The sequence below is a fragment of the Panthera pardus genome, unplaced genomic scaffold, assembly GCF_024362965.1.
Source record: "Panthera pardus isolate Hobbes unplaced genomic scaffold, ASM2436296v1 HiC_scaffold_16, whole genome shotgun sequence".
In the NCBI taxonomy this organism is placed as follows: domain Eukaryota; kingdom Metazoa; phylum Chordata; class Mammalia; order Carnivora; family Felidae; genus Panthera; species Panthera pardus.
Window position 1 is genome coordinate 149,647,137 of NW_026526721.1, and position 12,590 is coordinate 149,659,726.

Sequence of the window (12,590 nt, forward strand, 5' to 3'; positions counted from 1 at the left end):
AAAATGTAAGTGGTGCCGATCTAATGGGGATAGACGGGTGGACAGAAAGGGCAGCCAAGTGACGTTAACTGGCAGATAGACCTCTGCTCAGGTTTTATGGGAATTCAGAGGGAGAGAGTCTTTACCTTTTAAGATAAGGCGACTATCGGCACTTTTTTTTTTTTTTAACCTGGAGGCATCCTGATATGTCGCTGTTGCAACTTTCTGCAAAAATTGCCTCTACCAACCGGTCCTGATTTCTGGGAGCTGCATTCCTGACAGCACCCCAAAATCAGGGTTGGTTCTTGCTGGGTGTGGAAAGATGGAACCACCCGACTTCATTTGGTATCTGATTCATGGGCAGGACTCTGCCAGCCGGTGATGGTGAGTGTGGCCCAAGGGGCTAATGTTCCAGATCTCTCTGTGTCACCCCCTCGTCTGAAGTGTTGGCAAATTCTCATCAGACATTTCTGAAAACGCTCGGCGATGAGCGGGGATACTTGTACGGAAGAATCTGTTCCCTCCATCCTTTCCTCCCGAGGGAGGCTAGAAAAACGCCCTACTGGCAAACAGACCTGTGAGCTGGGCAGACCACTTGTGACCTAAGTTCCGTGGGCAACCATGCCCTTGCCCTGCAGTGGCACTGGGAGTGCTCCACCTGGATCCTCCCGGGGCCCTTTTGTAGTTTCTGCATCGCCCCACCCCCCCAGCTTCAGTGTGCCTGGGTTCCCACCCACTCAGCCCTACACACCAGACCGCCTGGGGCTAGTGTAGACAGAAGTGTCTACATTTGGCTTGCTTGCCAAGAGACCGAAGTGCCTGCTGGCTGTAGAAAAAGCCAGTTCCTTTGGCTCGTGTCAAGACAACCCTGAGATGCAGCTAACACCCCAGGGCTCCCTACAGATCAAAGCGACTCTTGGTCTAAGGTCACACCTTTGCTTGACCTCTTAGCTTTCCCCAGTCCTTCCCCGCTCCCTGATGAGCCTCCCTGGGGGAGCACTTCTGAAAGAAATCGCCTGCAAGCCTATCCTCTCCTCAGGGTCTGCTTCTGGAGGACCCGGCCTGACACCCTCCCTGAGGATATACTTGCTACGTTGTGTGGCGTGCATGTGTCCTTGCACTGTCTGTGACGGGTCACAACGTCATCAGTTTCTTCTCACGTTTACCCGAGACGGGGAACACCCACACCGGCTTACGTTTTCTTCCAGAGAAGTCAGCTGTTCATCCAGTCTCACTTGGTCTGTCCCAAGAGGAAATGTCCCCTTCTCTCTGTCGGGAGGGACAGGTGGGAACTCCCATGGCCCTGCGGACTCTGCTATCAGCTCCTCGGTGGCGTTGATGACTTTCAGGACTTCTGTGGAGATGTTGCAGAGAGAAACAGCAGAATACTTCTGTTTGGCCCAATAACAGAAGGGGACAGAAGACAAGAACAACACATTAACAGTGACAAGGGAATTCCACATTATCTGGTGCTCATCATGAGACTTATTCCATCATAACACACATAAACATCGCTGTGCCGAAGGAACGAGAAGCTAAAAAAAAATCTACACAGCAGGAAGGCGCCTGGAGGAGGCCTGATTTGACACGGCCTCGCTTCTGTGACTCACACCGGGTTATTTGATCCCTCGAGAAGGAAGGAGACATCAAGCCGAGGCTACCACATCTTTGGCCCACGGCTGGTGGTTTTAGACGCATCACCTCGCTGTTTGCATGGCATTCTATGTCCTCAACAGAACGTCAGTCATAGACTCTGTCAAACCACATCCACGGTGTGGTCTGGTAGGTCTGGACTGGATGTTAAGAGACCTGGGCTCCAGATCTGGTTCTCCCTTCATCTGGTGTTGGGATCTCGACCAAGTGACTTCGTGCCTCTGGAACTCTGTTTTGTCATGTGTGGAATGAGAGTGGAAGAGTTTCCCTGCAGGGTTCGGTAGCCCCCCGTGTGTTAGCTCACACACGCCTCTTCTCGAGCCCATTCTCCCTTGCTCTCCTCTACCACAGAGGCGGGACAGAGCACTCCATTCCCCACCCCTCTGTAGCCAGGGGCAGGCATGTGACACGGTGACGGGCCCAGTGAGCCCGACAGGAAAGCCTGCTGAGGGGGTCTCTAGCAAAGCTGCTGTTTTCCTAACCCAGTGAAGAGATCTAGCTGATGTTCTCCTACCCCACTTCTTTTTCTGTTATCTGTGGCTGAAAAGATTCCTCACCAACGTAAGACAGTTCCTGCTTTTACATTCATGGCTGAAAATTACAATCAGGATCTGGGCCAAAGTCATTGATGGAGCAGAGGCACTTCAACCACCAAGAATTATCTGCATCTTCGAGTTCATCAGGACATAGAACATCATTATAAGCTGGAGATCAATGTTTCTTGATAGTAATGGCATCTACCTATGATCAAGTTTATTTATCCTATCGAAGGGTTTGTAAATTGGAACTCAAATACTGCGGATGCACGTGTGTGTGTGTTTACCATTTACCAGTAAAGTGTTTCAAGAAAATCTGGAATTTTAATCCCTTTGGTACCTTCTAAGGTACCTTTCTGACTCACGTATCCTGGCCAAATAGTTAATGGCAGCTATGGCTCGATTTTGCAAAGCCTGTTCCTCCAAACAGATGATGCTACTGCAGGTTTTGTTTTGCTGGAGGATTTTTTTTTTTTTTAATTTTTAATGTTTATTTACTTTTGAGGGCGAGAGAAAGACAGAGTGTGAGCAGGGGAGGGGCAGAGAGAGAGGGAGACACAGAATCCGAAACAGGCTCCAGGCTCCGAGCTGTCAGCACCGAGCCAGACGCGGGGCTCGAACTCACAGACTGCAAGATCGTGACCTGAGCTGAAGTTGAATGTTTAACCGACTGAGCCACCCGGGCGCCCCAGAGGATGTTTTGACACCCTTCCCAATTCACTAGGGAATCAAAGTGTTTAAGTGACAAATCAGTGAGTGAGTCCACAGTCTAGAAACTGGCTCTGGGCTTCCATGCACATGGTCTCCTATCTGTCAAATTTTTGTAGGGTTAGGGCGCCTGTGATAAGAGGGCCCCCCATCGAGCCCGTCCACTCCACAACAGCTGCTTGCCTGACCCAACGGCCACACTCCTTTCGGTTTAAGGGATTTGCCATAAACCCAAACAATTTGGTCTGCGGTGTCAGGAGAAGGGAATGGAAGGGACAGTACACAGACCCAGTAGAATAGGGCCAGTGTCCGAGGGAGCAGCCAGTGCCAACTCTTTATCCGAGGAGGGACTTGCAGGGGCTACCCCGCCACTTTCCAGGACGCTGGGACTTGCCGTGGCACCAGGCGAGGATGAACGGGGCTCGGCATGACTTTGGCACGACACGGCTCTACCACTGTCGGCTCGCGTCCGTTTCAGAAGAGGCAACGTTGTAGGTACGAAAGCAGATGCGTTGCCCTGCTCTTAGCATGTGAGTTCGTGTTTAGAAACTCTGCCCCCTCTTTGGTAGAAGAGGTGTCCTTGTACAGTTTTTTGAAAAGAAAAACGTATGACTAGGAGACTCAGAAGAAGAAAAAAAGGACCACAGCACAGTAGGAGGGAAAAGTGTGAAGATGGACACACGTCCCCAGTGGGCGCAGGGTCATTCAAGGGCCAGGGTTATTGATGGGAAGGGTTTAAGAGGTGCTTCGCCAGGAAGCGTTATCTGCATCCTGACTCCGACTGAACATATCGCGTCAAAGCTGGGCATCCATGTTGCTTGGCGGTCACTGTTCCATTCCATCCATAAATAGTGTTGTTTATTCAGCCACAGGGGTTGCACGCTGGAAGCCAAACATTGCCCAGAGGCATGCTTTTGGTTTTTCTTTTGACGAGAATGCCTTCCTTGAGACATGCACTTCCCAGGTCTCTGCAGTCCCCACACGGCTCACCCTACATATTTCATTGGGGGTGGTCTGTGGTGGGATGAAGCAGTGGACAGTGGATGAAGTCCCTGCCCTCAAGGCACGCCTCTAGTCCTACCCCCGCCACTGGACGTGCAGACATACTTTCCTGTCCCCTGAAGGCCGTCTGCATGTGCCGCTGAGTCAGAGCGTGGGGTCCCCGGCGGCCGGTCCGAGGACAGCAACCACAGCTTTAATGGGAAGATGTGTGGTCTGGGGGAAGCCCCGGGAAAGTTCAGAAGCGAACTAGCCGCCAGCTGGGGGAAGTGGCCAGAAAGAAAGAAAGAAAGAAAGAAAGAAAGAAAGAAAGAATATGAAAACTGGACAAGATCTCTCTGGTTGGTGAGCCAGTCGGCGGGACCACTGCCCTCTGTCTGGTGGTGAGCTCTCCGTGGGCAAGTGCAAACTGGAAGCCATCAACTCCGGCAGGGAATCAGGTCTACTTGTCCACTACAAAGGGCTGACGGGGCTTTTTGCTTGGACGTGGGGGTGGGTGCGAACAGTGCGTGGGCTGGAAGTTAAGATACCTGGGATTTAATTAGCCACATGGCAGGAGCGGGGCTCCAAGCCTCCCTGTTCCTTGGTTTACTCGCTGGTCCAATTAAGGAGACCAGAAGATTTGGTGCAGGGCTGACACGGACTTGTTATGTAAATGTCCCGCTCCCTGCCCGGTCCAGAGTTAAAAGTAGAAAGCACCTCGTACAGTTACGTTAAATAAAGCTAGATTTAGCACTGGACGGGATCTTGTTCAGATGAAAAGCTGGTGTGGACCGGGGTGCTGGCAGGGAGCCCCGTGTGTGGGAGAAGTGAAGAGGTAAAGGACCCTCTGCTTTATTGCTCATAGTCCCAGAGAGCCGAGCTGAATGGCACCAACAGAACACAATTGCAGAGCCCAAAGCGAGCTACTGCGGTAGCCGATGGTACTCCAGATAACAATTATAAGATGGGTCCAGTGTGACGGTTTCATGGGATCAAATAGGGAGAGGTGAAAGTGTGGCCATTAGCCCACAGAGCAGGGACAACTACCAAACGGGAAGGTGGCCTCACTGACACTTGGGGCCGAGGTCCCACAGATGACAGAATGAAAACGGCCACGCAGTAACAAATTCAACCTCCCAGTTGTCAAAGAGATACAAGTTAAATGGCAAATTGTATCAGGCACCAGATACCCATGCGATTCCCATTTAAAATGCTTGTGTGGGGGGGCCCCCGGATGACTCGGTCGGTTAAGTGTCCGACTTCGGCTCAGGTCATGATCTCACGGCTCATGGGTTCAAGCCCCGCGTCGGGCTCCGTGCGGACAGCTCAGAGCCTGGAGCCTGCTTTGGATTCTGTGTCTTTCTCTGGCCCTCCCCTGCTCATTCTCTCTCTCCTCTCTCTTTCTCAAAAATAAATAAATAAACATTAAAAAAAAAAAATGCTTGTGTGGGCCAGCATGACTTTGCATAACTTCATGGGGACTTCATATGGAACATCGCATACATCATGCCGACTTTGCTACCTCTGGGGCCGAAACAAAGTCTACACTCGGGGTACAGAGAGGGTGATGCGAAGCTCTCCGGTGCCCTCGATCGCTCACAGCAGCAGCAGAACAAGCAACCTCAACAAAGACTCCTGTTTCCTGTCCGCCTGTAACCTACAATAGGACCGATGCAGACCTTTCAGAAGGTTACGTACCGCTCAAAGGCGGGGGTCCTGCCACGGGGGCCATTTCAATGGCAGAAGAGCAGGTCAGGACCCAAGTCGTAAACCCCAGCATCCTTCTTCTCTCACTAGGGCCTCAGTGATTTCTCCCTCCTGTCCCCACACACTCCCTATTCAGATAAAACATGTTCTGGAACAAATTCCTCCTCCATTTACTCTTCCTTAGAAACTGCTTTCCAAAGGCATGCAGACTGCAGGGTGTTGCCAGGAGGAGATTCTGAGCCTGTGGAGTTCTACGGAAAAGACGGTTTCCATCCTAACCATTAGCTATTCTTGCTTATTAGCAACCCTTGCAAACTCCCCTGAGATTTTTTTTTTTTTTTTTCCGGCGTCATCATTCATTTCAAAGCTCCATGCTGGACAAAGAAATGCAGACTCATTTCAAGCTGGAACAGACAGGAATGTTCCTTACCAGAATACCCCAAGCTTGCCAACACGCAAAGAGCGGGGGTGCGTGAAATGCCTGGCTTAATCCAGAGGGAACACTGTGGATGCCAGACGGCTGATTCTGGCCCCGGTTCTACCCATGTGCATGCACGTGTCTGCCTGCCTCGGCTGGGCCGGAACAGACCCCATGGCTGGCTGCGTGTGATGAACTGGGGTGTGACAGAGGCCTGGGGTGTCTATTTATTTGATTTGATATGAGTCTTACGATGATCTCATCGAATACAAGGTCGGGGGCGGGGGGAAGCTTTGAGGATTAAGTTATATGTACAGGTATCTGGGGCAGAGGAAGAATTTTTCTAGTTTGGGAACTGCTCTGAGTCCCGTCATAGGAGCAGAAAAGCTAAATTGGTAGAAGCCGAAAGGACAGCGACACCAGGGTGTTTGTGAGATACGGAGGCAGGCGGTACGCTTTGAGGTCCGTGGGTCACTCCATGAGACAGGGATGGTCAGTGGCCAGGGTCTTGCAAAGGGCCTCCTTGCCCACTGGGCTCAGCAGGTGTCGAGCCTACAGCTCATCGTTCTTTTAGAAGCCTATACAAATGCTTTAAAATCAGAAGATAAAAGAGAACTCTTAGGCCCGGGAGCATGTTTTGATACATAATACTAATATATTAATCTATATACCAAGACAGCTGTAAGATTTGATTCGCAAGTGTGTTTTCTAGAGCAAAGGGCCCATGAGGGCAAAGGGAAGGGCGCAAGGAAGTCGTAAGTTGGCCTGGATCTGGCTGGCCTGGAGCCCCTCTGTGAGAAGGCATGTGGGCAGCAGAGGCCTGGTGAGACCTGTCCTCTGGGGGCACTGCTGTCCTCCCTAGATATTAGTGAGGCCCCAGGCAGGCCCGTGAGAGGGGGCTGTCCACTCACACTTGGGAGAACCTTTCCGAGCTTCCCCCAGATGACGGAGGGAGACGGTGGGTGTAGGTGCTGTGGTCCTGCGGCTTCCTATTGAGGATTGATGCTAATGTGACCTCCCCATTGCACACACCAGACCACGAGGCTTGGGAAATTCAGGTTACACTGTCTGTGACACTTTGGGCAAATAACTTAACCTCTCTGAGCCTCCATCCCAAAATGGAGATAATAGCATCCAGCTCAAGGGGCTTCTGAGATTAAATCAGACAGCATATGTCGTGTCCACAAAGTGTCTGGGGCCAGAACTGTGAGCCGTCCCTCCTCCCCTCGCCAAACTGCCCCACTGGCTCTAGATGGGCCTGTTACTGCCTGACTTACGTGCCTTCCATTATGTACCACGCTCTCGAAGCATCTTTCCCTGCCTACGAGGCGTTTTGAAGAATGTTTTTTATTGTTCTTTCCTGAAAAAAGTTAAACTTTGCTGCTCTCCGTTTCCCAGGTTTTTTTCCTCGTCAACTAAGAATATCTTAAAAAAAACACACAAAACAACAACACTGTAATCTAGTATTGCCTACCAACATCACCACAATTTCATAAAGAAGAGATAACTTGGGGCGCCTGGGTGGCTCCGTCGGTTGAGCGGCCGACTTCGGCTCAGGTCAGGATCTCACGGTCCGTGAGTTCGAGCCCCGCGTCGGGCTCTGTGCTGACCGTTCAGAGCCTGGAGCCTGTTTCGGATTCTGTGTCTCCCTCTCTCTCTGACCCTCCCCCACTCACGCTCTGTCTCTCTCTCTCTCGAAAATGAATAAACATTAAAAAAATTAAAAAAAAAGAACATAATATCACAATATAGAAGGTCTATCCTAAGCAACGACAGTAGGTGACCTGACATGGACATTCGGACAGCCCCCCACCCCTCCGCCCTCGGCACTCACACATGTCCCCGACCCTGTATCTCCCTCTGACTGCAAGCAGACTGAACCATATGTACTGCTGATGCAATAAAAGCAAGGTATGTCATTGCCTAGCTGGGAAACTGAACGAATCAGGTCCTCAAACATTGTCTGCTGTTTCTCACCGGCACTAACTTAATGCAAAGCCTTCGGGAAGAGTCTCCTCTGTGCCAGGGCCCTGGCGTGGAGCCCTGCAGGGGATGCAGAGGTGAGTAAGCCGTGGTCCCTGTCCTCAGAGAGCAGAGAGGGGAGAAGGACACGAAGACCAACAGCAGGTAGCAGAGGGGAGGCCCTACCCTGCCCGTGAGCCACAGGCTGCAGACCTGCAGAGGCCACGCCAGTATGTGACTTTGGGGTTGGTCTGGAGGCACAAGAAAGAGGTGAAGAAACTGCGAAGTTGGGCTTCCGGCCTCAGCTGGAAGGGCACCGGCCTCGGAGGCTGGAGGGCACAGCCTGGGGGGTGCAGATGACAAACAGGAGGGAGGCGGGGGCAGGGCAGTGCCCTGAACGCCAAGCTCAGGAGTTTGAGTTTTGTGCTCCCAGCCATCAGGCGCCACCGCGGGTCCTCGCTGCTGCTGTTCTCAAGAGCTGGCATTTCCTGAGCACTGACTGCATGCCAAGCTCTGGGACAAGCACTGGCCTGGCCTTGCCTCCCCGAACTTTCCTGAGCGCCCTCGGAGGCAGGTATTCTGATCACATCTCACAGATGAGGAGATGGGCCTTAGAGGGGGGTTTGCTCGTCAGGAGTCGGCTTTGCACCCAGACCCGCCCGATTTCAAAGCCAGGTTCCTCCCACGCCGCACAAGAGGCTTAGGCTTCAGGAAGGCGGTTCTGACCGGCCGAGGAGGCACAGATTTAGGGCTGGGGAGGACCCGTGGCAGAGAAAAGCGTCGGAAACTATGACTGCAGCTGGAATCCAAGGTCACCGGGGCCCCGGGGTGGGGCAGCTGCGTGGGAGTAGGTGGTGAGCAGTTTTCTGGAAAGAGAGCTCAGAGCATGCTGTGGCTGCAGGGTGGGGAGGGACACGGCGGGACAGGCTGTAATCCCAGTGGAGGGAGCGGGTGCAAACTGACGCACCAGTAAGGAGATTTAGATGCCGGCAGAGAAAGAACGGTTCACTGGGCTCTCGGAATAAGAGACAATGTGATATTTCAAAACTCCTTCTTTTTTAAGTTTACTTATTTTGAGGGAGGGAGAGAGAGAGACAGAGAAGCAGAGAAAGAGAGGGGGAGAGGGAGTCCCAAGCAGGCTCCGAGCTGTCAGCGTGGAGCCCGATGCTCAATCTCACCAACTGTGAGATCATGACCTGAGTTGAAATCAAGAGGCCGTCGCTTAACCGGCTGAGCCAACCAGGTGCCCCAAAGCTCCTTTCTGACAACCCGAGAGGCTGTGATTACCAACGGCCGGGATGGAAAACCTCCAGGTCGTCTATTTAGTCTTTATTTTGAATCTATCATTTTCGATGTCAAGTGTCCTGAGCAGACTGGGGGGACACAACCTCCAGAGCTGGCTTTGGCAAAAAAGGGAAGATGGTGGGAGTGTGGAGCCCTCCAGGTCTCCTTTCAGCCTTGTGATACGTGAGTGTTCCTCAAGGGGCTCACAGGACAGCAGACATCCCAGGTATCGGAGGAAAGAACTTTTTAACAGGGCCCTTCTAGGGACCGGTTTGAACACAAAGGGGGGGCTGTCATGCAGCACAGAAAAGCCCTTCAGGAGCTCACGGTGCATCAAACACATATGGGCCCCTGCCGAATGCTGCTCCCGAGACCCCTCTAGGAGGGAACAGAAGAAGAAAGAAGGCGGCCAACTCAGAGCTAATGTGGGTCCATCCGGTGCCATTGTGACTCCAGGCTTCTCGTTACTGCATTTAGCCCTCACAACAACTGGACACGGTTGATGTTTTAATCCCATCTTTAGAGATGAAGAAACTATGGCTCAGTGAAGCAGACGCAGAGCTGGGACTTGAACCCAGAGACTGGTCTCCCAAGCCCATGCTCCTTCCCACCTGTCATAGCACCTCCTCCGTGCGCATAATTCCTGGGACCCAACGGTCTGTAGGAAGTGATGGTGGAACTGAACTGAATTGAATAATCAGGTCAGGGAATAACAGATCAGCGAGAGAAGGGCATGTGAGAGCCTTTGGAATGTTCTACACCCTTGACTGGTTGACATCCGTAAGAATTTGGCCACACCAACCACCAAGCCACACAATAGAGCTTGAGATCTCCCTGGTGACAAGGTCTAGTTCTGAGCCTCACTGAACCCACTAGGACTGGGGCACCAAGAACACTCAGTGGGAAGGAATTCGGTCTATAAGGAAATCTGCTCTAAGTGTGGTCCAGACTTGACGGTCTCCTCATTACTTTTCTGTTCCATATTACAGGTGCTTTCTTCGCTTTACAAAACGCTTCCATCAGACAACCAGAGGAAGCAAAGAAATTCGTCCAAAAGCCCCGATTTCATGTATTTTTTTTCCCTGTTCAAAGGTAAGAAAAGAAACTCCATATGTCCTCTTAAATAGTTGACAGAAATCTGCTAGAAAAACTAAATGCAAATACGTTTCAGCTCTCATAAAACAGAAGGCGCTCTGGCGATGCCTCTACAACCCGTCAAAATACGTTCTCCATGAACAGACTCATGTCCCTGGAGGGACTTGATGAAAGTGGGTGACACAGAATTGTAGAAAGAAATTGGAGCACAAACCTAATACATTAGCATGTGTAATAAAACGAAGCTACGAACCGTAACAGAGATTAGAGAACTGACCTCTTAGGAATGTTTAGGTTCTTAAATCATCTTGGTTTTCATGGCCAAGGCCATTTATGAAAGAAATAAATATTTTCCTTTTTTTTTTTTTTTTTTGAGAAAGAGAGAGTGAGTGAGCCTGTGAACGAGAGGGGGAGAGAGAGCCTGATACAGGGCTCGATCTCACAACCTTGAGATCCTGAGCTAAGCCAAAACCAAGAGTCAGATGCTTAACTCACGGGAGACACCCAGGTGCCCCAAGGTTTCCTTTTTTAATGGTGATTACAGAAATGAGTTTTTGAAAATGTGCTATCTGTAGTTTTGTTCCAGAATTAAACTCACTGGTCTGCATGTTTTCCTGAGGGCATTTTCTTGCCCCCTCCCCTGCTCATGCTCTCTCTCTCTCTCTCAAATACATAAACATTAAAAAAAAAAAAAAAGAAAGAAAAATAGTTCCTGGGCACCTGGGTGGCTCAGTCAGTTAAGTGGCTGACTCTTAGTGTAGGCTCAGGCCGTGATCTCACGGTTTGTGGGTTCAAGCCCCATACCAGGCTCTGTGCTGATGGTGCAGAAATGGCTTGGGATTCTCTCTCTCCCTCTCTCTCTTCCCCTCCCTAGCTTGTTCCCTCTTTCTCAAAATAAATACATAAAAACTTAAAAAGAAATAGTTCCTGATCCTGATTGGAAACATTTCTCCACTGCTGGCGGTAGCCAGGGTGCTGCCCAGGAACATGCTCATATCTACAGAAGCTTAGTGGGACGTGAAACCACCTTCCACGTTCACTGGGGACGGAAGCGGCACATGGCAGCCTGGGTGATCTTGGTAAATGTAGCGTCCTCCTTGTCACTTCTGCTGACACCTTCCCAGGTGCTCCCTATGTCAAAGCAGAAGTTCCCCGCCTGGCCCTCCGTCACCTTCCCTCACTGCCCTCCCCTTTGCCACGGTGCTCGGGCCACCCTGGCTCTTTAATCTGTTCCTTAAAGTTGTCCAGGTCATTTCCAAAGTATGGCTTTGCTTGTGTTCCTCTGCCTGGAAAGCGCTTCCTTTCGATCTTTGCCTGCCTTCTTCTGTCTTGCCCTTCAGATCTCAATCCAGGGGACACTTGGCCGGAATGGTGTCTGAAAAGACCTTCCAGGACTCCCCCTCCTCCCAACTCCCTCCATCACTGCCCTGCTTAACCTTCTTTTGAGCTCTTCTCTCTATTTGACACCTTGCCCTCAACCTGTTTACATCTTTCTCAGCTGTCTCCTCCAGTAGAAGGTAAATTCCACGAGGCAGGGGACTTTTCTCTCTTATCCCTGCTGTATTGCAGCTCTTGGAATAGTTCAACCATTATTTGTTGGATAAATGGCAAACGAACAGGGATTCAGACTTCAGATCTTTAATCTTTCTTTATTGTCTCCTGTAAGTACTGTTGGGCCTGCAGACCAGGAAGATCCATTCATTCCTTCATTGGAGGGAAAATTAAGGACGTTCTTCTCTCGCTACATCTTCCCCTCCTCCAAATAACTAGTGAATGTTTGTCCCAACACCATTTATTAGAAAGTGTTCTTTTTCCAAACAGGGGTGACAGGTGGGTGGGAATCATGAGATAAATCGTGAGTTAAATTTTAATATATTCTAGACTGTACTTCTGGACTATTTCATTGTATCTTGTATCATTATCTCACAAATTTAATTACTAGGACTTTATTTTTTTTTTTAAGTTTATGTATTTTTTTTGAGAGAGAGAGAGAGCACAAGCAGGGGAGGGGCAGAAAGAGAGGGAGAGAGAGAATCCCAATCGATGTGGGGCTCGAACCCATGAACTGTGAGATCATAACCTGAGATGAAACCAAGAGTTGGATGCTTAACTGACTGAGCCACCCGGGTACCCTTTTAATTTTTTTTTTTTTAAAGTAGGCTTCAAACCCAGCACAGAGCCCAATGCAGGGCTTGAACTCATGATGCTGAGATCACGAACTGAGCTGAGATCAAGAGTTGGATGCTTAACCGACTGAGTCACCCCTA

The 12,590-nt window shown here is 50.6% G+C and overlaps 1 protein-coding gene across 5 annotated transcripts in view; it reads right to left on the reverse strand.

Annotated features, from left to right (window-relative positions):
* Positions 1-12,590, reverse strand: part of MYRIP (myosin VIIA and Rab interacting protein) — a 371,862-nt gene that overhangs the window by 21,538 nt on the left and 337,734 nt on the right. For all 5 annotated transcript variants that reach the window (XM_053903956.1, XM_053903959.1, XM_053903955.1 and 2 more), the window contains one exon: positions 1,176-1,370. In XM_053903956.1, the coding sequence (XP_053759931.1) occupies positions 1,176-1,370 (195 nt within the window). The remainder of the gene's footprint in view (positions 1-1,175; positions 1,371-12,590) is intronic.